The 26436-nt window shown below is 52.4% G+C and overlaps 7 protein-coding genes and 2 non-coding genes across 9 annotated transcripts; 3 read left to right on the top strand and 6 right to left on the bottom strand.

The window, feature by feature from the left end:
* Positions 1–725: 725 nt before the first annotated feature.
* Positions 726–3895, bottom strand: INS49_013535 (uncharacterized protein; the record flags this gene model as incomplete). The annotated part of the gene is made up of 8 exons (XM_043174232.1): positions 726–845; positions 1257–1434; positions 1498–1674; positions 1735–2220; positions 2278–2359; positions 2501–2616; positions 2682–3315; positions 3379–3895. The coding sequence occupies 8 exons, from the start codon at positions 3893–3895 to the stop codon at positions 726–728; spliced, it is 2310 nt and encodes a 769-aa protein (XP_043021177.1).
* A 3097-nt stretch (positions 3896–6992) lies between these two features.
* Positions 6993–7675, bottom strand: INS49_013534 (uncharacterized protein; the record flags this gene model as incomplete). Its single annotated transcript, XM_043174231.1, has 3 exons — positions 6993–7096; positions 7152–7239; positions 7307–7675. The coding sequence occupies 3 exons, from the start codon at positions 7673–7675 to the stop codon at positions 6993–6995; spliced, it is 561 nt and encodes a 186-aa protein (XP_043021176.1).
* A 1642-nt stretch (positions 7676–9317) lies between these two features.
* INS49_013533 (uncharacterized protein) lies at positions 9318–11564 on the top strand (the record flags this gene model as incomplete). Its single annotated transcript, XM_043174230.1, has 8 exons — positions 9318–9614; positions 9668–9769; positions 9837–9881; positions 9938–10057; positions 10122–10653; positions 10716–10835; positions 10905–11425; positions 11478–11564. The coding sequence occupies 8 exons, from the start codon at positions 9318–9320 to the stop codon at positions 11562–11564; spliced, it is 1824 nt and encodes a 607-aa protein (XP_043021175.1).
* A 554-nt stretch (positions 11565–12118) lies between these two features.
* On the bottom strand, positions 12119–13224 carry INS49_013532 (uncharacterized protein; the record flags this gene model as incomplete). Its single annotated transcript, XM_043174229.1, has 2 exons — positions 12119–12617; positions 12683–13224. The coding sequence occupies 2 exons, from the start codon at positions 13222–13224 to the stop codon at positions 12119–12121; spliced, it is 1041 nt and encodes a 346-aa protein (XP_043021174.1).
* A 3877-nt stretch (positions 13225–17101) lies between these two features.
* On the top strand, positions 17102–17193 carry INS49_013531. The gene has a single exon. It is a non-coding gene; the product is annotated as a tRNA-Leu (tRNA).
* A 413-nt stretch (positions 17194–17606) lies between these two features.
* INS49_013530 (uncharacterized protein) lies at positions 17607–19011 on the bottom strand (the record flags this gene model as incomplete). The annotated part of the gene is made up of 3 exons (XM_043174228.1): positions 17607–17835; positions 17939–18911; positions 18981–19011. 3 exons carry the CDS (start codon positions 19009–19011, stop codon positions 17607–17609), a joined length of 1233 nt encoding a protein of 410 aa, XP_043021173.1.
* Positions 19012–19626: 615 nt separating this feature from the next.
* INS49_013529 (uncharacterized protein) lies at positions 19627–21995 on the bottom strand (the record flags this gene model as incomplete). Its single annotated transcript, XM_043174227.1, has 3 exons — positions 19627–20597; positions 20657–21530; positions 21768–21995. The coding sequence occupies 3 exons, from the start codon at positions 21993–21995 to the stop codon at positions 19627–19629; spliced, it is 2073 nt and encodes a 690-aa protein (XP_043021172.1).
* A 1899-nt stretch (positions 21996–23894) lies between these two features.
* Positions 23895–23984, bottom strand: INS49_013528. Its single transcript has one exon. It is a non-coding gene; the product is annotated as a tRNA-Gln (tRNA).
* A 480-nt stretch (positions 23985–24464) lies between these two features.
* Positions 24465–26330, top strand: INS49_013527 (uncharacterized protein; the record flags this gene model as incomplete). The annotated part of the gene is made up of 3 exons (XM_043174226.1): positions 24465–24510; positions 24635–25123; positions 25192–26330. 3 exons carry the CDS (start codon positions 24465–24467, stop codon positions 26328–26330), a joined length of 1674 nt encoding a protein of 557 aa, XP_043021171.1.
* Between the last annotated feature and the right edge of the window lie 106 nt (positions 26331–26436).

Raw genomic sequence — 26436 nt, 5'->3', positions numbered from 1 at the left:
CGAATGCCCAGGCGGCCCAGGGTATACACAGCCCTAGTAATAATACGTCCAGGCAGCCAGTTCAGCAAGCACGTCGAATCATAACGGTTGTGCTGCGCGTGAAGGATCCGCCAAGATTTACACAGGCTACTGCATGCTTATCATGTTCTAATCGGGCCTAGCGCGTATTGCATTGTCCTTCTCGCTACTTTTTCCATTCATTCAGGAGACTCAACTTACACGCTTTCGTTGCTCGCTTCTCGTTGTGTATCTATAGATCCTGAGGCAGTGAAGGTTTCTCGGAATGCTGTGTCTTTCTACGCATATAGCGCTCATCAACTCAGTCGATTTAACATATCACATCAAGTCTTGTGTACATGGCCTCCCTATCATGGTATTTGCCAACTCTGAGTTACTTGAGTAGATCATGACTTGGTCTCTGCATGCAATGACTGGCAATGTCAGAGTCTGGTGCATGCAAAGAGGAGCAGCAGACATCCGTTCACTAACATCTGTGTACTGAGCACTCACACTCGGCATTCGCTTTCCCTCTATCGCTCGTCGGTATGAGCTTCGAGAGAAACAACATTGGCTGAGCCATCGAGCTCGATGGGAGCCGACTGGCTGCTGCTGCCAGGCGTAATTTGCTGCACAGCGCGAATTGTTGGTGTCCCGGGGCTTGGACTAGCTCACCAGAGTGCCTCTGGCAGATCACACTGCCTTTCTGCTCTTGATACTGTCTCATCTCAGTCAATCTCGCGTCTGGAGACCTTGTCGTTCGTTTGCCCAGGGTTAATCGAGCCTTCCTGCTGCTCGACATGGATGGCTATAGTGTTCAATGTTGCGGCACCATACTTCTTTACCGACTGTAACCCAATACCAGTGAGCTGTATCGCCGGTGATATCTGGTTGTGGGTCGGTGCGTCAGGACAACTTGCAGTGGGGAAGCAGGTTGGGCTGCTTCTTTGGTTTCTTGGTTTCGCGACGTGATGGTGCAGACCGGCGAGCACGCAGCTCTCAAGCTGAACCTCCCAGGCGCTCTTGTGCTCATGTCAATCTGACTTCAAGGTTGCTTCATGGTACTGCGACAACTTTTGCTACATCCACAATGATTATCATTTCAACCTGTCTTTATATAAACTTGATAGTAATGTGTCATTATCATCATCATTAAAGTATCCAGACTATGAGAAATACGTATCAGCAGCGCCAAATTATCTCCAGTACGGGCAGACCCAATTGTTCCATTCATCTTCCGTCTCATCTTCCATACTCACAACGAGACCACCCTGCCCAGCCAACATCGATTCAGCCTGCGCTATTAGAAGCTCGGCGCTTTGTTGGTCATCCGGTGGGCCCTCTGAGAGGATAGCAGCCTTCTTGCGTAGGAGTCGTGCGGTATCGCCCGCAGCTTCCCGCAGCTCCGCAATAGTCAGACCCTTGTTGAGATATTTCCTGTGACGTCTCAGCTTAGGCCCAATCAATATATCGAATCCGCACCACCGACTCCATACTTACAAGGCTTGCTCGCGATCACCGGCGCTTGCTCTAAGGCATGCAGTCTTGTACAGACAAGCAGCGAGAAGAAGGTGAAATGGAGTGGTTTCCTCCAAGATGGCGCGAGCTTTCTCGTAGAACTGATCGGCATCCTCAGGGCTCTGGGCAAGCTTGAGGTTTCCGTACGCATAGTTCAGGCTGTAATTATGTTTTCAGCAACAGTAGATCAAGAACGGACAAGGACCGTACGATACTCACTGTGCCATGAAGTGGGCTTTGGGGCCGAACTGATCCAAGAAAATAGCCTCTGCTTGTTTATAGTTCTCCATTGCCTCGGTTAGCATGCCCTTGAGAAAATATGCCCGCCCCGTAGTCATATGGGACACTGCGAGTGGAACAATGGCGTCAGCCCCAAGCTTCACTCTGATCTTCTTTGCTCTGTCAAAGAGGTCCAACGCAACATCATAATTCCCCTCGGCAGACTCGAGGTTGCCGAAGTTATTGAGCTGGTTAGCGAGCTCTTCCTCGGCCCCGGGCACATTCTTCTTGGCCCAAGTTTTCCGAAGGGTCATGGCCTCCTCCCATGTCTGTCGACATAGCTGCAAATCATTCAGTTCAAATGCGCAACAGCCGACGGTATTGAGAAGGTGCGCATATAGCTCAGAGAGCTTGTCAGCGCAGGCATTCTGTGCGATCTCCAGCAAATGCAGAGCAGTGCGATGATCCGCCATCTCGAAAAGGTACCTTGAGGCCATTCGCTGTCAGCTTAATACGGAACAACGACTGATATCGCACACTTACCATGCACAGTGTTTGAGCAGCTCGGCTAGACTCTTTGGAATCGGAAATTCCTTACGCACAGCACGGACCTCAGAGAACCGTTCTGCAAGCCATCTGACATGTTCTATGAGCTCTCTGCATTTCTGCCATTCCCCATGCATTGGACGACCGTTGATCTGACGTGGAAATCGCTTGTACAGCAGATGGATGGCCGAGGAAAAAGCGGCTTCCAGTCTTTGCCCACCTGTCTCTAGCAGGAAGTCAACGTAAGCGTCCTGAACGAGGCGATGAACAGTGATGTTGGGCCCGTCTAGATCAGCAAGGGCCATCTGCGCAAGGTCCACCGAAGCGGTGTCAATTCTGTGGCCTGATTAACAGCAGTCAATCTAATGATAGGGATAGACGGGATAATGATAGTAGCGTACCCAAATTCGTCTTCGCAGATCAGCAACAACTCCGGGGGTACGCCGTCGTCAGTCACATCAGTGCCAAAGAGCGATTGCGGCACGCCATCCGGGCACAAGAGTGCGAGAATTCCAAGCAAAATCCTCGCTTCTCCTTTTTCTTCTCCGCTCTTATCCAGTTGTTCAAAGCTTAGGAACCAGATCCTGTTTAGGACATGTTCCGATCCTACGCGGCGAGTGCTGTCCCCTTCGTAGTCAATGATGCGGCCTGAAGTTTTCATCAACTTCACAGCGCCCTTATTGTACATCTTGAGGAATTTCGAGGCAGTTGTGTTCTTCCGTGCGTGCACATTCATCAAGCCAGCTATAACACGGAGTCCGATGGGAAGACCGTCTACCTTTGTTGCAAGAGCTTCGAGAGCATCTTCGTCCTGGTCATTTAGAACCTGCGACGACGAGTACTTCATTGATTCTGAAAGAACCTTGGTTGCAGCCTCGACTGGGAAGGGTTTCAGTGATACTTCTGATGATTTTGGCAAGGCGTTATCAGGCCGCCGGCTTGTGATTATCACAGCGCCACCTGTGGTCGGAACATATTTGGAGTCAATGTCCTCAATACTTTCCACGTTGTCGAATATCATGAGCCATTTCCTCCCTGTGAACACATTAGTATCTGACGCAGGTCGCAGCGATGTTCACATCTGGATTCAGGACCAACCATTCTTTCGAGCTGCTTGTGTACGGAACCAGCTCTGAACCATTAAAAAGTTCATTTCATCATTTCCATCTTCACGCATAGACCCAGGTAGTTTCAGAGAGCGCGCAATGTTGGTCATGCTGGCGTTGATAGACAGTGTTGTCTCACTGCGGACCCAGAAGATGGCATCATACTTGCCTGCGTTTCGATGCGCATAATTCAACGCTGTCTGAGTCTTTCCAACGCCACCCAGACCGTGGATCAAGACAGAACGTAACTTGTTGTCCGGTCCCTCCAGGGCTTCATCGATCCGCAAGAGAACTTCCTCCCGACCTTGGAAGACGGCGCTCAAATGTGCCATTGGTAAGAGGTTGACCGGGTAGTCCGCCAGATCATCAGATACGTCGAGGCTGCTCGCGAGCTCATCTTGACGAGCTCTTCGTTCGCTTTCGAGCCTTTCGAAGTGTGCAAAAAGTGGAGGGTTCATGACTGAAGCAATGTTCTTCAGATGGTTGATAGATGCTTCGACTTCATCCATAGCCGACGAGAATTTCGATTCAAGCTGTCCAGTCACTGCCTCCCACCTATGAGCCGAAGAGTCTGACACGGAGATTAGAATCTCAAATTGGGGTGTTGTTGGGATCTTCATAGACTGACTCTCGCGCATCCAGCTCACGGTTTGTACCCAGAACTCGATGAGGCTGGTAAACACCAGAACCATGGCCCTGCTCAGCTCATCAGGGAATGAGACCGAGAATGACTTGGCACAAAGGTTCAATACGACAAGACTACGCCGGATTCTCTCAAGTCTCTTGACAAAATCCATCCACATAGATTTGGATTTGAGTGAAAGCTTTTGGGACGGTTTAGTATACGTGGAAGAATAAAAAGGACCATCGAAATGCTTGCCGTTGTTGTGAGATAGATCAAGCCCCACATCACCGCAAATTCTAGGGATTGCGGTGCAATTGCCATGAGAAACATTGCCACGGAACTGTGTAGCACTCTGACCGCTGGCGGCACATCTCTGTTAATCGGTCAGACATGGTTCTAGATGTGGTATCAAGGTGTTGACCAGAATTGGACGTACTGGAAGCCAGATGACCAAGCGTTCCTTGACACCTTCTCTTGTCTGCACTGAAGGTCATGAAGGAGAGCCTCTGCAGATGTGAACGATCGGATCGTCTCGTAGTCGCTGGAAGACAATTTCTGCTTGGCTTTCAGAATTGCCATATTCCATCTTTCCGACACGGCATGTTTGACGTCTCTGTCTGATAATTAGCCATGCTGAAGTGAGTGCACCTTGCAAAGCCCGAGGAGGTGACTTGCTCTGGGTCGTCTTCCAATGCTAATGTCGAGATTGACGGCAATGGAGACCCCCACTCTTTCTTCTCGCTCTCGCTTGTTATGAGATCCGCCATCGTTAATTTTGCGGTGCAAGATAATCCTATGTGACTGGGAAAATGTAATTACTATCAGCGTTGAAAGCTTGCAAACCCAAGACGCAGCTTCACCAGCGTGGCTTCCGGCTCCGTCGTCAAGATTGACAGTGTCTTGCCTAGGACTGATACATTTTAAGAGGCTGAATTCATCTGAAATGTATCCAAACCCTGGAAGAATTTGGGTTCAATCTGGCATATAATTGAACTTTGAATTAATATTCAAGAATCAGCCTTAGTGGCGTGAATTAGAGTGAGGAATGGGGGATGGCATGGGACCCCGACAAATGCGGCTCTGCCACAGACCGACGCTGGAACGAACGGAACCTTCCCCACCTGGTACAACCCACCCAGCAGATGGTGGGCAAAAATGTGCATACACCGCCCAGTATTTATGCAGGCTGAATATTGTCTCACACGAGGTGTGTTACACAACAGTGACGGCTCAAAATCCCTGCCTTGTAGGTTGTACAAGGCTCGGACATTGTGAAACTTTGACTTGGACGATCGCCGGGGAGCCGCAGCCTTGTTAGTGGCAGATGTGATATGTAGAGCGTACAAGTAGGCTTCGGTTCTTCTTGGTCATTTCTGTCCTCAAGCAAAAGAAACGAGACCCCTAAGCCAAGGTTAAAACACTCATTCAGAACGACAGCGTTATTACAAATTTATTAGCCACATCGGCACAGAAATAAAGCAAAGACGCGTCCAAGTAAGAACTTGATCAACATCCGCAATGCTTCAATGCTCCGGAATCTAGAACACCGTTGACCAGGTTCCCCCAACAGGTTTCACCCCCGCAATTTCACACCATGGATGCTGTCACAGTGCACCCGCAATCTGGCCCACAAGTCCACACCCATGACTTTTCACGCTCTGAAGAGAACGCCACACAGACCCTGCGGTATCCTGCGGTCATGTCCAAGACCCAGCCCTGGATGGCATGGTGCCCACCTCTTGGACTAGAGAAGGATTCCAAAATGGTCGTGACCACTCGGAACCACGACTCAGGTACGAATGGGCTTGGAGGATACTAGTAGTAAAAAGCATATCAAGAGCTTGTGCACTGTATCCGGGTCAAGTCATCTGGTCTGTTGTACGGGGATTGCAAAAGCTTGGTACAATTTCTCTGGGCCCAGAGCTGATTTGATCAAGTGGTTTCTGGAAGCATCAGCTTTTGATCGTCCGCTTTGAGCCCATCTTCAAATAGGATTCATTCATAACTCATCATCATCACATCAATTTCGTTCAACATGATCCGTGGCCGACGTTGACTTTTTATGCTCTTCTGTACCTTGCTTTGTTCGACAACCTGATAGTTGGAAATTGATGCGGTATTTGATTCCCTGCCATTGAAATACAAGTCTATACACTTTTGGTCATCTGCTTGTGTAGTACATCCCTTAAAAAAGAGAGAGGGCGAGACAAAATGGACCTGAACCTGTCTATATTTGAAGACGCCGCAAAATTCAACTTCTCCAACTGATATGAGTGAACTACACGAGCTCTCCCATTTTTATGTCATCCGGTCCGCATGTATAACCGGAGGATTTTGAAAATGGAAACACGGAGATACAATGAAACAAAAGATAATGAGCATGAGCAAGGAACCTTTCATATGCACTTCACAAGCAGAACTTTCGTATCCTTAGTGTGCTGAAGCAGATCATTCTTCCATGGGCGAGATGATAATCGACCGTGTCTCAACACTACGTCGTGGTGGTGCGTCTGGGCGACAAGCGAGATTGACAAAGGCTATGTGCGGACAATCTTTCTCAATGTACAGAGGTTAGAAATTTGAGCTTGAAATATCGGAACGAGGACAAGCATGCGCGAGCTCACACTTTGCCTGATCTCCAGGCTTGTCGTCGTAGAGAACGAAAACAGCCAAGTCATTCGGCGTTTGTTCACTTAGCCAACGCTGTTGTTAGGGTATTCACCCATGTGAGTATTTTGTTCAAATCCACGAGCATATGGTGACCAACACTCACCCATCTTTGCCTCTTGTTGTGAAAGAGGTAGTACACCTCTCCTGCACGCTCGGGTATGATGCGATCTGAAGGAATCAAGTCCTGGGGTTCTACTGACCGATAGTCGCAAAAGGCCAAGGGGCTATCTTCACAGATTGGATTGAGAGATCGCCAGGTGCTTTTTGAATTAGCTTGCTATAACTCATAGCCCTTTCGGGTTGATGGAGTCTCACTTGACAATACGAAATCGATAATTTGGGCTGTGGAATTTCGCGTAGTCTTCTGGACTCAGATGATTGAAAATCATCTCGGGCCCTGAGCGTGCCGTGACGTCTAAATATTGTGGTTGTATTAGCTATGCCCTTATAACTACCGAATGGCCACATACCTGTGTGTGCCCCGACAGCCGGTCCTTCTCTGAGCAGCGGGTCACGAAGGTCGATCTCATCCCTTTCATACAACACATTCTCGCGGATCTAACACCAATTGTCCATGTCAGTGTATTTCCAGTCCAAGTTTCACGGAGGAGAGGGGGGAACAGACGCGAAGGTCGTAACAAACAACATGTGTTGCTTGAAAGAAGTCTTTGAGTACATCTTCGGTCTCGGCCTTGTAGGTGTCGATATCCTCGAGAGTAGGCCCGTCGCCATGAAGGCCTGGGAGATTATTCACAGCAGTCTTGTGCTGGAAATACTGGAAGCCACATTCTTCGATTTGATACTTTTCTGCGTGGCCTCTCACATCTCCGATTTCCACCAAATGGTATTCATACAACAGGTTGCTGCGTGGGATGCTTTTGTCTATCTCAGCATCTTGAGACGGCGGGAGCAACACCAGGTAGGGCTTTTCCTGGCTGTAAAGTGGATCTTGCTTCAGAAAGCTAATCTTGCCGGTTGTTGTCGTCGTTACCATGGCTTCTGGTCTCATCCAGACGTTGCATTGCACGTCAACACAAGGTGCAACCTGGCTTTCACACATTCAAGAGGCTCTCGAGGGGTAGAAACAAGGAGGCTGTGATCAACCACGTGCCAAATTTTGCTCGCCCGAAATACGAGGGTCGACTACCTCAAGCATTGAACTTCCAGTCGTAGCCAAGACAATATGCAGAAGACTTTTCTCGCCTGCAATCGCCGCCTCTCTTGTCCCAGAGGGTGGTCAGATTCCTTGATGTGATTCATTTGAGTCGCACGACTTCTTGCTTCTCATGCGCTCATGGCCCAGGCAGACTTTTGAGTCGCTTCCCACGCAGCCTCATCCAGAAGACTGGAAGTTGACGTGGCGTGGCGGCCACATTGCAGAAAGCCTACATGATGTCTGTCTACTGCGTGTACCCCGAACCGATAGTGGCCTGTTGCACACAGGTACTGGGGTGTTCAGTATGTGCATGAGCCGTGATTGTCTTTCCACATCAAGGATAGTCAAAACCAGGACTTGAGGCAGATCGACTTGGCCTGCCCGTTGCCAATGGTTAGGCCGGCAAGCCTGTCCAGCCCCAGGGAGTCGTAATTGTGCAGCGAATTCTGCCGGAGATTTGCCCGAGAAAGGAAGATTGCGAGCCGAGACTGCATGAAAAGGGATTCCGGGTTGTCAATGGCGAGCCAGCGTGACTGTCTTTGGGTAATTATGTACGTAGCCTTAATTGTGAGACTCCATGTTCCAAATGCAGTTCGTAGAATCAGGTACAAAGTATGAAATTGGAACTTCTGAGCAAGTCTCCTTTGAGAACGTGTTTACAATTTGTCGCTTGCATGACTTCACTAACAAATTAAATACAGCCATATGTGTTCTACAGTCTAGGAGCAATGCATTTACACCTAACCGTTCCGTGTCCTAAGGTTACTATTTGCCCAGTCGTTGCAATCTCATCCCCTGCTTTCTTACCACCTCAATCAGGCATCAGAGCATACTGCGGCAGGCAAGGTTGGATTGACACACACACACAATGCAGGTTCTGATGGTGGGTGTCTCCAAATGGTCATTCGGCTGGGCAAGCCACCGATAAGGATCTGGATTTCCGCGGCGCAAACGAGGCTCCGGGGTAGGTAACACACCGGTGTAATGTACCCGCAACTAAAAAGTACATAATCCGCAAATCACTTAGGAATGTGGTGTTTGATCTGCGTCATTCCAGCCTGCAGCTGATTCCCGACGATGGCCAATCAAATTGAGTCTAAGCCGAGGGACTGATGCACAGGTCTGGGTGGTAACAGACTATTTACGACGTACAAATCGGCGACTGCGGTACCTTCACAAGCAAAAGAGGTGGGGGCAGGGGGCCAGTATCCTCTCCATCATTTATTCCCTGATCAATCCACGTCCAAAAGTCTTTCATTTTGGTTGGGGGCTATTCAAGGAATACTGACATTCGCTTTTCGACCTGCCCTAGGGCACACGTGTTCAGTTTTCCGAGCAGCAACATTCACAACTTTTGCAACTCTGGCGGTGCAATTTTTGGGAATTGTTCCCGAACAAAGGAATCTATCAATGTCCAACATCTCTTGAGAAATCTCATAGTTCTTTCCATACTGCGTTTCAATCGTCACATTGCACGACCATGCCATTCATGACGGATCCCGAGTCGCCGGACAACGCAGCGGCATCTCTGGATCTGCTCACAGTCACTAGCACAGAGCTTCAAAAGCTTCTTTCTGATCGCTCTGTTACATCTGTGGATCTAGTAGACGCATACCTGAATCAAATCCAGGAACAAAACCACCATGGGCTGGAATTGAACGCCATGATTTCTGTGACGCCGAGCAAAGTCATATTTCGGATTGCCCGGGAGCTGGACAGAGAGAGGGAGCAGGGCAAGATTCGAAGCCCGCTGCATGGGATTCCCATCACAGTCAAGGTGAAATTCTTCCATATGTAGACGTATTAGTCAGGTGTTAATTGTAAGACAAGGACAACATTATGACCGGCCCCGAGCTACAGCTAGCAACCACTGTTGGCACATATGCCTTGCAAGATGGCATTGCTAAACGAAACGCGCCGATTGTTGACACAGTAAGCATCTTCTTACAATTATATCCATTGGTAGACGCTACTTGATGAGTACTAATAGTGATTGCAGCTGGTCGAAGCCGGCGCTATTATTCTTGGAAAGGCAAACCTCTCAGTCAGTTACTCCTGCGGAGACTACCAATCCTGAACAAAATCTGAGCCTACACACAGGAAATGACAGGATGGAAAGGCTGCGGAGTAACTACAGGATGGTCAGCTGTCGGCGGTCAGACCCAGAGCCCATACATTGTCGGGGGTCTCAAGGACGGTGACAGGCTCCTCGGACACAGTGTGGGTTGAACCAAAGCCTGAAAAAGTCTTGATGCCCTTGAGTGACATTTGACCTCACATATAGGCTCCTGCTGGCTCGTCCTCTGGTAGCGCAGCTGGAGTGGCCGCAGGATTCGCGCCGCTCGCGCTGGCCACCGAGACCGATGGCTCCATCGTGCAGCCAGCGAACCGGGCAGCTCTGTATGGCCTCAAAGCCACTGTGGGTCGGATAGGTACAGATGGAACGGCGCCATGGAGCTCGCTTACCGACAGCATCGGTGGCATGGCCAAGTCGCCACAAGATCTTGAAGCGCTCTTCGACGTTCTTACTGATGCAGACAGATGTGCCGCGAAAGAAGCCAGAGGTGACGGGGACGGCGATGGCCTGCCTGAGTCTTGGACGGGACTGCGTGTAGGTTTTGTCGACCCGACCTTGTGGTCATTCTCGCCGGCCATCTGTGATCCCGACCCTATACTTATCCAACAGCAAAGAGAAGAGATGGAAGCCGCGATCTCTAAGATCGAAAAGTGCGGTGCGGCGGTTGTGCGATCAGTTCCGTTCCCATCCATGGACCAACTGGTGCTCGATGGCGATGATGCTCTAGAGCAGCTGTGGAGTAAGTAGACCACGGTGAACATTCCCCCAGTTGTTTGAGAGACTCTATTAACATCCTTGCAGACTATGACTTCAGCGATGAGTGGGAGATCTTCCTGAGAGGCTATCAGAACAGCGAAATCAAGTCTCTGCGAGACATAGTCGAGTTCAATAAGAAAAACGCAGACAAGGAGCTGCCACCACGTAAGGTCCTACTCACAATATCTTTTAACCCCAAGAGGCTAATCTCAATCATCTATCTGCCACAAATAGGATACCCTGGCCAGCAACTTCTCGAAGATGCTATTGATGAAAGCAAACGCATCTCCGCCGACAAGTACCGGGAGGGTGTCTGTATCATACGGAAATTCGCACGCACCCAAGGCATTGATAAGACACTGGCTGCGCATGATCTGGATGTCATCCTGGGCCCAATGGACGGCAGAATACCAACCATCGCGGCTGCGGCAGGGTATCCAGTGGGGACAATGCCTCTGGGCTACTCCAAGACGAACGGCCGTCCTTTTGGGATGTGTATTGTTGCCGCCGCGGACAATGAAGACAAGATCTTACGAGCCATGAAAGCCTGGGATGCTACTATTGCCAAGAGGAAAGCACCTCCTCAACTGCACAGCAAGCAAGTCGCGGTGCAAGCAGCTCCACAAGAAGACGCTTTGCTTAATTCCAGGCACGGGGACAATCACTCGAGATTTGCCTCTTCAAAGCAGATCATGTGGAAGATGACTGCGGTACAACTCACTCCAAGACTTCTGTTCCGGCCACACTGGGGGTGGGTAAGCGGTTCAAAACTTCTGAATAGTTTAGAGGTAACTAAACGGTTCAAAGGAAGATATGGTTGGCGAAAGGCAGGAGAGGTTTCCACCCAGGACGGCCCTTGGTATGAATTCCGTCGGAGAAAGAACCAAATTCTGAGCTACGATTCCAAGGAGAGATCTGTTGTGGAGGTCTCTGCTTAGATCTTTGCCTTAAGAGCTCCCTTCTGAAATTCCGTCTCCTTTCCTCCCCTCCCCTTCACCTGAGATCCGTCCTGTGAGTTATGATACGGTTGTGTCTGGCCGGGCCACAAGGCTTTTTATCATGTGTAATGCACAGAGAATTTGATGATGAGGGTGGCCGCGTCGTTTCAGCTAGTCAGTACATGGGGCATTTGTCGGGGCGGTGAGAATTCACATAGTCACCCCGAGGAAAACACCCTGATAAAGTTTCTCACCTCCTTCTTTGGTGACATTTACATCGGCCCGCCAAATGTCTTCATTAGTGCGTTGGACCAACTGTGTGATTACAATTGAATGTTGCGCTTCCATGCTAGGGAATGCAGTAGGTGGGCAAGAACAAGGTCAACGAGAATTGATGATATAAATATGTATCTATTTAGCTTGAGGTTATTCGACAATTCTGGAGTGTCTCCGTATCCCACCGGGGCTCCACAGCCATATGTAGATGTCATGCGTTGACCTTGCCCGGAATCAACATCTGATCTGCAGTCCGGCGAGAACAGTCTGGATCATAGACAAAATGATGGACGTGACGCCAAATACGACCACGGCCCAAAACGTCCAGAATCGGTTCAGGTCTCTCACATCGTACCAGAGGGCTCTAAAAGTGCCCGAGTCCTGGGAGACGACAAAGTTTTGGAGTTCCAACAGTCTATCCCCCAGATTGGGAAAATCGGAATCAGACCAGTAGGTGGACTTCTCTGGGAAGGCTTCGATCTGATCAAACAAGACATTGCTGTGTGATGGCATGCCGCAGATTTGATCTCGAAGGGGATCTACCTCGTGGTCTGCTTGTCGGGAGCTTGACACTCGGAAATGCTCGGAATATAGCTCTCGGGCGTTCTTTTGTTGGCTGAACAGAATTCTGTATGAGCATAAGACCTCAACAAAGAAGTCCTGACTATATACGGTCGAGTTCTGAGCTTTTGTGTGGTAGGACTCGAAATCACCCTTTTGGCTTTGGAAGATGCTATGATGTTTGATTAGTGGCATGAACTGCGTAAAAGGCGAAATTGTTCCACGTGGCAAACTCACCTGTCAAAAATCGTAGCCTTCGATTCTCTTGGGATAGCAAGCATGGCACAGAATGAGGGAAATCGGAACAGTTTCAGGGTCATGCTGCGCCTGTCGAATTCGAGATGGAGACTCAGACAGTCAACCCAGACCACACGAATGCCGGTGACCTTGGATAGTATATAGTAGTTGATATTGCTGGCAATGATCGGTTTGTGATCTTGTGATGATTCACTCATTGGCTGGAATTTAAGCTGTCCGAAGCAATTCAGTAGATGGTCAAAGCTCAGTGCTGCCACGTCTGCGGTCAGGAGGCAAGACAACTTCCTCAATGAATGAGACCTAAGTCCTCTTCCTGCATATTCTGGATCTTTCAGTTGCAGCTGAAGATGTGACGGTTCCGGTGATGGCGTTGGAGTGTAGAGGAGAAGGATGGACGACAGCAGGGCGAACACGACCTGGTACTTATGACTTTGCTGGACGTCGAGAAAGTCATCTTCTTCGTCAAAGCTGTCGAAGCGATCTGCAGTATACCCAATCTCGTTCATGTATCCCTCTGGCATTGGAAAAAGGGCTGAGCTGATATCCGACAAGGAAGTTTTACCCTCACAGAGGCTTGTGGCCACTTTGCTCAAGAGGAAGATGGTCTCCGATGTACTAGATAGTTGTGCACTCCATTGTTGCTCGCTTTTTGGGTTCAGAATCTGGAGTCTGTGACCGAATCCATCATTTGCCAGCCAAACCCGGAGTGCCCGTTCAATGTGGTTGAGATACCAGATCGAGTAATGCTGCCACATATTCCAATTCCGGGGACTGAAATCGGATGGCGTGATGAAGCAATTAACAGCTCTGAGAAGTTCAAATTCGGGGCCATCATGTCGTACGGCGGCTTTCTGATTCATGGCTATATTTGCTCACAATCAACATCAGGTGTCTATGACTCCAAACAACACTACACGCACCTGGCTGATTCACGAGTTCTTCATCTGTGGGTGGCAACACACGAGGGTTTCTGTAGCAGAACCACATAATTTCCCGCTAACTTTCAGATGTTTTGTGTGTGTGTGTGTGTGTTAATGCTCATGGCACATCAGAACAGGGTACTACATATCCAGTTGCACAACCTGCCAAGATATAGGTGCAAATCGATAGTGCCTAGTAAATCGGCCTTGAATTATCAGGCTCTCGTTGCAAGGATAATGGACACCCTCAGGTTTTTGCAGGGGCTAAATTCTTATCAGGTTTTTAGCCCCCGCACATACTTCGCTTAGTCCGAACCAGAAGGTCGTCTTGTCATTGTCAGGGATTCTGACCACCTGAGGGAGGAGCGTGGCGCCAAGTAGTCTTAACGTACCTGGTACTTGTCTGCCTGTCTGGAGCCTCGTTGCTTCCAGAATACCGCTTGGCTAAAATCGGCTGCATGAACGGCTGAGCAGAGTCCAATGAGGGTGCATGAGCAGAGCCTCATTTTCGCTGTGATTTGCACAGATGATGATTCCGAGATCATCCACCGTCATCACACGGGGATTGTGTTGCCCGTCCTCCGGTAATACAACGGTGATGGTGGCAGTGAAAAGCCAGATCTGCGCGCGCGTGCGAGCACAAGCATGACGACAATACCACCTTGATAGGTAGAATCAACTTTGAGTTGGACCCCGAACTGAATTTGAGGAAACGAGAAGTTGGCCTCTGTTGAATTGTGTTTCGATCGGGTCGGGACTGAGTTGCCGAACTCGTGTAATAATTCGTGGCGCCAATATGTCCTACCCACGCTTCATGCACGGGCTCGAGCAGCGGACAGTAGCTGTGGCACGAGAACCATTTGAGATGAATCCTTGGTTTCGTTCGTTGCCCGAGGCGGCACAGCAGTTCTTAACGCCATCCAGGCCATCATCGGGCACATCTGTGTTCAGCTTTCCTTGGCGTATGAATGTGATCGGGATGAGTTGCAGCGGCCGGCACAACCGGTCGAAGTGAAGCGACCTATCTCGGGCTTATCATTCAAAGCCTTACCGGTACACCAATTTGCAGCCATGGCGTCGTGGCGCCTCATCCTGCAACGCAATTGTGGAACATCCGCCAACTCCGGTGTGTGCATACACGAGCGTGAGAAAGATGTAAGACGCAAAAGCTCGTGGAACGCCCCGCCCGGGCGTACATTTGATCACTACCCGGGCGTGGAATCAACGCCGTGATATAATCCCGGCTCAGCCTCGTCAGCAACGTGCTTTACTAATGCTTGGGCGGCCGACACCTCTAAGGTTGACAAAATCCCTGCTGAGTGTTGTAATGTACGGTATTACCATTTGAGCTACCCAAAATGGCCATACCACAAGCCAGCGGTAGAGCGTATAGAAGCAAGTGATATTTGTTGTACGGCTAATGAATTCTGTCTTCGCTAAACATGCAGTCAGACTGCTGTGAATTTCCAACTTCTGTATTGTATATATTCCGTGATTTTACTGCATGCAAGCTCCTGGCGATCACGTTAATAATTACTGTGGTCGAACGTGGGTGAAGATTCTCTGCAATTCCTAACCAGATGCTGGAAAACGGGAGTAACCTCCAATAACAGCAACAAATACATTGCAAACTTTCAAAGATCTGTGCTCGAATGCCCAAGGTGATCATAAACATGGCTGGCTGTTACGTCCTTCGTGACCTCTTTGGTGTGCTTTTGTGATGTCCGAAGGCGGATAATTCATACTAGTATACAGGACAGATGATTTACCTTCAGTTCCCAGAGATATCAGTTGTCCAACTATTCGTAGGGTGACTACAAATTTGTTATTTGGTTATCAGTGAGGATGCCTCCTCTGGGATGGTCTCTCGAGGACTGACTTTCCCGTCCAGATGCTTCCCACCTGAGGAGGCAGATATCACTCTTCGTTCACACTCTCGAATATGCCTAACAGCTTTCATTCACTCAAATACACAAAGTCTTTCCACAGTGCTGTAGAAAGACTGGGCTATCGATTGAGAAAACTCGAAACTCAGTGTTAATGATTATTTCAACTCGGGACGTGCTGTTCATGTAACAAGGACACTCTCCACACACGGTTTTATCATTGCAACTACAGCCTGAAAAGGGTGTGATAACAAATGTAGAACGCATACATATTCCACATATCAGCTTGCTTCCTTGTACTTAAGGATGTCCGGACGCTTTGGTTCAACTCCAAGAAACCTTGTACAGAATTAAGAATATCGGGCCAGAAATACGGTAATTTTCGCATATCCTTCACAAGCTCTAGGCTGTGGATCAGTTCTTGTGTTGGGAAATCGCTTCTCCGTCCCTAGCTATCAGCTCATCAGCCTATATACTGCACGTTGCGAGCAAGCGTGAAGAAGCCGTGACGGCGGATGAATGAGTCTCGGGTGCCTTGTCTTTACACAAGCTTGATACATTCCGGGATCGTATGTCCAAAAAGTGTGTCGTTCACTCGTCGAAAAAGACTTCATCAAAACGCCTTTTAACCTCATCCTTATCCCAATCATACTCAAAAACCATTTCCTTTGGCTCGTTCATCCTCCTTTCCATGAATGGGTCCATCACCTTCCTCTCTTTCTCAGTCAGAAGATCTTTCTAGACCTCTAGCAGTCCTCCTTGGCGACATGCATCGGCCTGTCTCCAAAGAATCTTTCATCTAGGAACTTCCAGTAGATTGAATTGAAGGCCCTACCTTCCCGGATAGCATAGCTCAGCCAGAAGCTTCCCGTATCTCAACTCTGGGGCACACTAGTACACGCTGACCAGGGCTGACTGAGATGGTGACCCTCAAGATCAACCCCTTTCTCGGCCTCTTCCGCAGCTTCCAAGCAAATTGGTAAAATCCGGCTGAACCTAGAATTGAATTTATCCAACCCCAGAAGCCACACTTCAGGCATCTCGATGAGTAACCACAAATATTTCAACGAAGTGCCCATTGGATAGCGTTGGGATGTCGTCCTTGCCATTTGGTCGCCTCATATGTGAAGAAAGCCCGCGTGGCCCCAAATTTGACTCAGCATGGACGAGATACACCGCGGATGCCCCGTGAAAGATATAAGTGACGATGGAGATTATTGTCTTGCATTTCGTCGAATGTTGTATAAGAGCGCGATAGAATCTGGAGTTTTAATTTTGTGCGCCCGGAATGCATCTTGGACAGCGAAATTATCTGGCCGCTTCCTGGAGGCATATGACATAAGATATAGACGAGCAATACAGATGATAATCAAGAATCACACCCTCACAATTTAATAGATGCAACAACTCTATAATGCTAACGAGAGGATTCCGCATTCTCGCATTAAGTTATGGGCCGCATGACTGCGTGTCAAACACCCCCTGCCGGCCCTGCGCCTGCCAAGTCCCGGGTCCGCTTCCGGCCCAAACGGAAGACCTACGCCACGCTCAATATGGAATCATGAGAGAGTGAAAAATTCTCGACATCACCAGGCAACTTGGCCGAGTGGTTAAGGCGCTACGTTCAGGTGGAATCATCCTCGTAGTCTCGAAAGGGGCGTGCGTTCGAGTCGCACAGTTGTCAAATTGTCTTTTGCCCAATGTGAGAATCACATTTATCAGGCGGCCTCAATTCTTTGCTTTTGCGGAAGTCACCTTTGCATCTGGGCAGAGCTTTCTGGGTCGGATTTGATGTGTTGGGTTAGGTGCATCAGCGAGAATGGCGCGGCGTTGTGCTAGAAGGGACGTGTGTTGGAACCTGGGACTCGATAATTATATCGTATTGGATGTGCTCAACACTCCATTGTCTTTGGCCATGCGCAGTTTTACAACATCCACGTGCACCACCTTCCATTCGCTTGTCACAGACAACAAAAATGGCAACAGGGCAGTCCGCCACACATGACCTCACCACGGAACATTTCATACCCAGACATGCACAGGACATCGTACATTTTCTAACAATCAATAATGTACCTACAAGCCCGATCTCCCCCTCTAGAAGATCGAACGCATGCCACCCTCGCTCCGGGCACCCGCCCCCTCCGCCTCGCGCTCGGCCTGCGCCGCGTTGCCCGCCTTGGCCCTCTCGTCCTGCATCCACTTCTCGATGTCGGGCTGGTTCCTCCACGTGCAGACGCCCTTGTTTGCATCCGCCTTTCGCCGCGCCTGGCCGCGCTCGCCCGCCCGCCCCAGCACGCCGGCGATGACGCTTACGGATCGGAGACTGTTGGGTGAGGGGTTAGCAAATAGATTTCATGTGGGAACCAGCCTTTTACGTAGAAATTGCAAGTGGAGTAAAGCAGGTGCAGTAGATAGGCTGAACGTACCTGTCGTCGTTGCCCGGTATCACATACGTGACCTGCGTCGGGTCCGCGTCCGTGTCGATCAGCCCGATGGTGGGGATGTTCTCCTGCGCGCACTCCTGCAGCATGGTGTAGTTCTCAAGCGGGTTGAGCACGACGACGAGCTCGGGCATCAGCGGCCTGCGCTCGGTGAGGTGGCCCTCGAACCCTTGCAGCGGCTTATCCCTCTCATCAACAACATGCAGCCCCCCACGCCCGAGGATCTGGTCGCGGTTGGTGATCGTCCCCGGCACCCACCTGCTGAACAGGTGGCACGCGCCCGCCATCTCGGCCGACCGCGCCGTCACCTCCATCTGGCCCTTGCGGTTCCCCACGAAGAGCATCAGCCCGCCCAGGTACGCGACCTCCTCGACGACGCGGGCCGCCCGCCGCAGCGCCGCCGCCGTCTCCTCTAGGCTGATGATGTGGATCCCCGCCCGCGCGCCGTAGATGTACCGCTGGTTGGCCGGGTTCCACAGGCTCGTGTGGTGGCCCATGTGCGTCTGCGAGGCCATGAGCAGCTCCAGTGTCACGTCCTCGGGCTTCGGGGGGTCGCGCAGCAGCGACGACGGGTCGAAGCGCTCCTCCACCACCGACCCCACGCTGCCGATCGCGGACTGCATCTTCGTGAACTTGCGGTAGTTCTGGGCTATGGACTCGTCGACAGGCGCGGAGACGTGCTTGCTGTTGATGACCGTCCTGGTCGGGGGCGAGTAGCCTGTGGTCGAGCTCGTCGAGCGCTCGGTGGCGTCTTGCAGGTCATGGGCCGCGGGCTTGGATGAGGACAGGGTCGGGGGTGCTCCTGCTGCTTCTCCGCTCCGGTAGAAGGCTTCTGGGCCAGGAGGAGGTGGAGGGGGCTCAGCGAAAGTCGTTCGCAATGGCGGTCTCTTGTCGCCTGTCGAGAGGGCTGCTTGCTGGAGACATGATCGCCTTACTGGCGCGGCAAAAGCCTGTCGGCCTGGTATTGACGGCAAGGGTCAGTAGCTGCTGATGTGTGGAGCGAGGGGTGCAATTGGACAGTACGTACAGTGCCGCAGACCCAAATTCCTTAATATCATGACGACTGGCGAGGCTCACATCGGATGTGAAGCTCACGTATGAACCTGGCAACGAGTGATCGAGCTGCATCTTTTCCAGCACTGGACCCAGAAATTTGGGCCGCAGGAAAGGCACGGACTGACGGTTACGTGATTGGACAGCAAGCTTAGGTGGGTCCACTCTCTTCTAAGGTACTTGGGTACTTACGCTAAGTCGCCTAATACCTTCCCCCATAAATCTGGATCACTTTGATGTTCATTTTTACTGAATTCGTCTGCATAGTTGGACAAATGTTACAAGGCAAATCTTCTGTGACAACTGAACACAGGTAAGGTTTCAGAGTCAAACAGGATTCTGGCGGAAAAATTCTCAATTCATCCGAGCCAGCACACACTCAGGAACATAAGCTTCCAGGGAAGTCGGATTCAGCATCGCATTGGAATGTCATAGAACGAAAGAGGCGATGCCTATTAGTCTATGCACGTGGTGGGCGCCACGTAGTTCATGCAAAACAAGATGTGCACCTTCTCACCAGATATAAACACGTATGTAAACACCACGCAACAACGCCTGCTCAGGGGATATCGTCTTTGTTTCTAGAAACCACAGCTCCGTCTTGCCAAAATCTACTGGGTCTATCGGCTTGACATGCGGCCGATCGTGAAGGTAGCCACAATGACAATCGCCAGCGTCGCGATCGCACCAGGGAGGAGCAGCTCGTTGGGGACTCCGGGCACCACCTGCTCAGGCTGGTGCGCGTGCCTGCTGCGGTGTCTCCTGGCCCGCGCGCTCCTCGGCGACTCGTCCTGGCTCTCCTCCTCCTCACTGTCGTCCTCGCCGTCGTAGTTCCTCCTCCTCCGCTCCCGCACACTAGACGCCGGAGGCGTGGGGATGACTGTCTCGGGCGCAGGCGTTGGTACGGGCGCGATAGGGGGCTTCTCCGGATCATGAACAAACAGGTCCACCTTGTCGCGGTGGTTCTGACGCGCGAGCAGGATCGCTTCCAGCAGGTCCTGGTCGGTCGTAATGGACACCGAGTCACCCTCGTCGTCCAGATAGCTGAGCGCAAATCCAGTAAAGGACAGCTTGCCGTCCTCGACGGTAGGCGCGCCACCGACAGAGTCGATCTCGGAACCGAGCTTTGAGATGACGTTTACAACGAAAGTGTCCATGCCCTGCGAGGCGATGACCTGAAGACGGTGGGTGCGGCCACTGGGTGTCTTGAACTTGAAAGGGAACGGCAGCTCGCTGGGTGGCAGCTCCGGGGAGTGTGCCAGGGCGCTCTGCGGGGGCGATTCCACACCAGCGTGGGAGGCAGAATCGCCAGGTGCGACGCTGTCCAGGATACGGTCCCTATTGATATCGGGGGACATCAGCGAGCGCGAGCCGACGTGGCTGCGGTCGTGCTGGGTGCCGTCGCCAGAAACCATGGATTCCGTCTCGTGGTCCAGAGACAGCCAGAACTTGTTCCATGCTGGACCCTCGCTGTCTGTGGTAGACATGCCGTTGATTTGCTCCAGAGTGGCGTATGTCAGCTTGAGCACATCAACCATGCCGACAATCTCACCGCCATCGTTCATGACGGGAAGGTTGAGGTAGTGGCCATCTACGGGTTTCGTTAGCATTCCACAGAAAGCAGCCAGTCATTCCAAGGACGCCACGTACCGTGCATTTTCCGGAGTGCTGCCTGAATGCTCATGTCGATGGGAGCAAAGTCGGGGTGAGGAGTCATAACACGGACAACACTGCAGGTGGCCGGGTCCAGGCCGGGGGCAATGACACGGAGGACGACATCCTTGCTGGTGAAAATGCCGGTGATGGCACCGTTATCCTGGACCAAGACTGCGGTGGTGTGGTTCTCCTTCATCATCTGAGCAGCTTCTCTCACAGGAGTCCTGACACTGACAGTGACTGGCGGCTCGCCGTTCAAGACAGACTCCAAGGTCGGGCCTGACATCTTGGACCGTAGCGCCTCCACGTACTGGATGATCTGCTGGGGCTGGCTGGAACCAAGTTCTGACTGTACACCCTCGAGCGCGTCGTACAGCTTCCTCGAGGAAGAGTAGGCCCTCTCCAGCTTCTCCATCGCGTCGTAGAAACACTTCGTGATGTCGAGGATACCCGAGATGTCCTGGTTCTCGTCCATTACGGGCAAGTGGCGGAAGCCCTTGCGCACCATGAGGTCGAGGGCATCGGTGGCGCTGGTGTCGGTCCGCGCACAGAGCGGATTCTTGGTCATGATCTCGGCGATGGTCACGTTGGCCGACTTGTGCCCGGCCCCCACGACCCGGAAGGCCAGGTCCTTGGCCGTGAATATACCCGCGATCCTATCATCGTCGTCGGTGACCAGTACACAGTCCTCCCTCTTCGCGGCCATCAACTGGGCAGCCTCGGCCACCGTGGTCTGGGGCTTGATCTGGAGAGCCTGGCTGGGCTTCAGGGCGAGGACCGTTCCGGGAGGAGCCTTTCGGGTGTGCCTAGCGCGGCCGGTGAGGTGCTTCTTCTTGGAGAGGTCGTTCTCCAGCTTCCGGCGGATCGCCTGGACATAGTAGTCAGTAGGCATACCTCTAGACATGTCTGCGGTTTCTTTTGGCAGGTCTGGTGGTGGGAGGGGAGCGCCTCAGTAGACGGCCCAAGCTGTTTCTTGAAGCTCGAGAAGCGTGGAGGCAGCATGGCTGCGATGTGCGCATGTTGACTCTCCAGGCTTCAGGGGCATGTTGGGGGGAGCCCGGCGTGACAAGCTGGACAATTTCGAGAGTAATGCAAAGCGACTGACCTCATCCCTCTTGGACTGCTTCTGTCTGCTGGTGCTGACCGTGCTGGCCCCGCCTATCTCGCTATTAGTAGCGTAGCTTTCTTTGTGGCCGAGGTCACCACCAAGAACAGGCCTGGGGATGCCAGAGCCAGAGCCGGCGCCGGGGCCAGCTCCAGCCCCGGGTGCTGGGCTGTGGTTGAAGGTGGGAATGCGGCCACGATCGGCCCCACGACTGGGCGTACCTCGCATGGTGTTGCCTGACATTGCATAAACTTCTCGGCCGGAGCGGGTGGGCGAAAGCGAGATTTAGCCGCGCGTGGTAATCAAGGAAAACAATGCGCGCGGGTGAGGAAAAAAAAAAAGGCGCTCGCGGGCAGGTGTGGTTTGTGGTGGTTGTGCTCTGGTTCGTCGAGGCGGGATGTGAGGTCGGCAGGGCCTGAATCAAACATTAAAATCCCAGAGCTGCGGTCGTCTGCAGAGTGACAGGCCCCTCCAGTAAAATGATATCAGCTGGGATCACTGAAGTGGACTGATGTCGGGGTCGAAAGGGGAGAGGGAGTTTGCGGGATCCCGACTTTTTTGTTGTTTGTTTCCGCGGGGCACGGGCCAGTTCTTGGTACCGTCTCTGCAGGAGGGCCATGTGCGTGCAGGCGTCTCGGTTGACTGGCTCCCTGGGGTGCGTTATTACTGGGCCCTGGCTGCTAGGGGCATTTCGGGGCCCCAGGAGACAGGGTCACACGGGCAACATGGACAGCAGCGAGGCAGGCCAGGGGAGCAGGGCAGTCCAATGATAACACCGCGCTTGGCGTAGAAATAACAACATCAGGACTTGCACCGACTCAATCTCGACTCATCAAATCTCGACGGGCCAGGTCCGGTGCCTACATGTACCTGGCAGTCTAATTAACCAACTGGGAAGTTGCCGGCACCTACACAAGAAGCATCAAGGCATGGGATGAAACTTGAGCGCACGTTGATCCACCCCGGTTGTTTCTCGGCCGTGGCCATAATACGAATCCATTGGTCACGGCCAGCGTACAACGCCAACCACCCTCGATGAAGCACAGAAGGGGGACGGCTGTCCAAATCTGCCAAAGAGAGATTAAGACGACAGTAACGAGCTTGAGGAAAAGATCACCCAGTGAACCGTGTGAGAAACCATCTTCCTTGCCGTAGCCAGGCACGCCGGGAGCAACCGAGGCAACAGGGCACGCGGAGCCCAGGTACAAGCTCTACGTCGGAGCAGCCGAGAGTCCATCTCAGCCCGCCTGACCAGCTTCTCATTTGCTCAAACCCTGCCACACGAGATGGCAACCATGGCTCTACTATATGACAGAGGTCTGATTGTCCTAAAGATATGACAAGCTGGGAATATCGATAAGCAATTACTTATGCGTATCTGTCCCAACGAATGTCGTCTCCTGCGAAGGACCAAACTTCCGTCGACCGCCTATCAAGAGCTCAAGCTAGGGCTACTTCAGAGATGAGGGCAAGCGTCGACAGACGGGAACACCAAAGACGATGCCACCAATGCTCAATTAGCCTGGAATTTTCGGTTGTCAAATGGCAAGCTCCAAGCTCCGTTCAAAGACCTAGAGGAGGCCAAGACTCCACGTGCATTGACATGGAGTAAGCTGCTGGTGTTGTTGAGCTTCATGCCTACTGCCCTACGACTCTTCCCTATCTTTGCCCGCTCGGATCTGCGGCAAGATAGGCCTGGGAGAAACGACCCGAGCAGAAGCTGTCGATCAATCGCCAAGGGTATGCTTGATTTACCACGAATAGCTGGAGGCCTGGACTCAACTGCCCGGGATTGCAACTCGTCCATTCCTCAACCCCGTACATAGCAACCGTCACATAGACGTCGGTGTATCAGAACTGATGCCAACGACCTGTCACGGCATCGCATTTGTGATATTGAAGTTGTGAGACAAGCCAAGAGCAAAAATGAAGCTTTAGCCCAAAGGGCAAAAGATATCATCACAAGACAAGCAATCAGGGAGAACTCCAAGGTCCATTGCCTCGCATTCCCAGCATCCAACGGTCCGCCATGGATGTAGTGCCACGCCTTGGTCACCACCTACTCCACAAAGGGGGAGAAGAAAAAAGACCCGGTGCAAAAGATCATGAAAAAGGCATGAAAAAGGAAGGTTCTGCTGAGACTCGAACTCAGGTTCCCGGAAGGATACTGATGATGGGATCAGAATCCGATGTGATAACCATCTACACTACAGAACCGTTTGTTTGAATTGTGTTGGGACGTGATGCGGTGGGCCGGGAAAAGAGAATTCATATAGCAAGTGGGCATGTAAAATTTCACTCACGAGGAGCCTGAATGGATGCAGTACTTGAAGATCCACTCTGTCAAAGGCCAAGGCTGCATGCACATGTGCTGGGGGGATCTGATGTAGACCAGGGGGTGGACCCGTTCTCCGTTACATAAGCGGGGTGTTTTCTGAACAACAGCAGCCGAAACGGAAAGGTACATGGGTACATGGCGGTCCTGGGCACAAGCACGGTAGTGACCCTGAGCTGCCCAGCTGCATCAATTTTTCTGGCGGCAGACGACAGACAAGCTCCAATCGACCCCACGCGTCCACGCCCCAGCAAGCAAGCAGTCTTCAGCAACCTCACCACCAGCGACTCAACACCCCTGGGCCACTCCTTGCACCCTTCCCCCCGCGAGCATCTGAACTCTGCTGCATATCGACGCCCAAGATGTCTTTCGGCGGGCAGACACCCACCATTATCGTCCTCAAGGAAGGTCAGTAACTGCCCCTCCTTGTCCAACAGCCCCTGGGAGCTCTCACCGTGGACACGCAGCAAACCAACCGCGTATCATACCGCCGCCCATGGCCCTGGACCCTTTGCTGACCCCCTTACAACAGGCACCGACTCCTCCCAGGGAAAGCCTCAGATCATCTCAAACATCAACGCCTGTCTGGCAGTCCAGGCAACGATAAAATCTACCCTCGGACCCTATGGCGGCGACCTGTTGATGGTTGACGAGAACGGCCGGCAGACGATCACAAACGATGGCGCAACCGTCATGAAGCTCCTGGACATTGTTCACCCAGCCGCAAGGATCCTCGTTGATATCGCGCGGTCGCAGGACGCAGAGGTCGGCGACGGTACCACATCCGTCGTCGTCCTGGCCGGGGAGATCCTGAAAGAGGTCAAGGAGCACGTGGAGCAAGGCGTCAGTTCACAGACCATCGTCAAGGGCTTGAGGAGAGCCTCTCAGATGGCCGTCAACAAGGTCAAAGAGATCGCCGTCAGCACCGACGAGGCCAACCACAGAGACACACTCGCCAAGCTGGCAGGGACCGCCATGACCAGCAAATTGATTAAGCGGAATACCGACTTTTTCACAAAGAGTGAGCAACAAGCCAGCCATACCGTGCGAGTCCGCCTGGCCAAAAGCGTGCTAACATATGTTCTACAGTGGTTGTCGACGCTGTCCTGTCCCTCGACCAAGACGATCTCGACGAGCACTTAATAGGAGTCAAGAAGATCCCCGGTGGCTCCCTCACCGAGTCCCTCTTCATCAACGGCGTCGCCTTCAAGAAGACGTTCTCCTACGCCGGCTTCGAGCAACAACCCAAGTCCTTCACAAAGCCAAAGATCGTCTGCCTCAACGTGGAGCTCGAGCTCAAGGCCGAGAAGGACAATGCCGAGGTGCGCGTCGAGCAGGTCTCCGAGTACCAGGCCATCGTGGACGCCGAGTGGCAGATCATCTTCCAGAAGCTCGAGGCCATCCACAAGACGGGCGCCAAGGTCGTCCTCAGCAAGCTGCCCATCGGCGACCTGGCCACCCAGTACTTTGCCGACCGCGACATCTTCTGCGCAGGCCGCGTGGCCGCCGCGGACATGGAGCGCGTCGTCCAGGCCACGGGCGCCACCGTGCAGAGCACGTGTTCCGACATCCGCGCCGAGCACCTGGGGACCTGCGGGTCGTTCGACGAGCGGCAGATCGGCGGGGAGCGGTTCAACTTCTTCGAGGACTGCCCGGAGGCCAAGACGTGCACGCTGGTGCTGCGCGGCGGGGCGGAGCAGTTCATCGCCGAGGTGGAGCGGTCGCTGCACGACGCCATCATGATCGTCAAGCGGGCGATCCGCAACCGGACCATCGTGGGCGGCGGCGGCGCCTGCGAGATGGAGGTGTCGGCCTACCTGCACCGCTTCGCCGACAAGAACGTGCCCCACAAGCAGCAGGCCATCATCAAGTCCTTCGCCAAGGCCCTCGAGATCGTGCCGCGCCAGCTGTGCGACAACGCCGGCTTCGACGCCACCGACATCCTCAACAAGCTGCGCGTCGAGCATCGCAAGGGCAACACCTGGGCCGGCGTCGACTTTGTCGGCGAGGGCGTCGCCGACATGATGGAGCGCTTCGTCTGGGAGCCCGCCCTCGTCAAGACCAACGCCATCCAGGCCGCCACCGAGGCCTCGTGCCTCATCCTCGGCGTCGACGAGACCATCCGCAACGAGGAGAGCCAGCAGCCGCAGGCGCCCGGCAAGCCCTTGCCCCCGGGCGCGGCTCAGAGGGCCCTCAGGGGCCGGGGCCGCGGCATGCCCAGGAGGTAAGAGGACCGAGCGGGTTGGACGAAGAAATTTGTGGGGCTGCATGTTTCTTGTAACAAAAGGACGAAGCAATTACTGTGATACCTACCTACCCATATCGGCGTCCATA

The sequence above is a fragment of the Diaporthe citri genome (genome assembly GCF_014595645.1).
Source record: "Diaporthe citri strain NFHF-8-4 chromosome Unknown scaffold_7, whole genome shotgun sequence".
Taxonomy (NCBI): domain Eukaryota; kingdom Fungi; phylum Ascomycota; class Sordariomycetes; order Diaporthales; family Diaporthaceae; genus Diaporthe; species Diaporthe citri.
The sequence above is the reverse complement of the archived record's forward strand: the minus strand, read 5'-3'. Positions and strand labels throughout refer to the sequence as shown.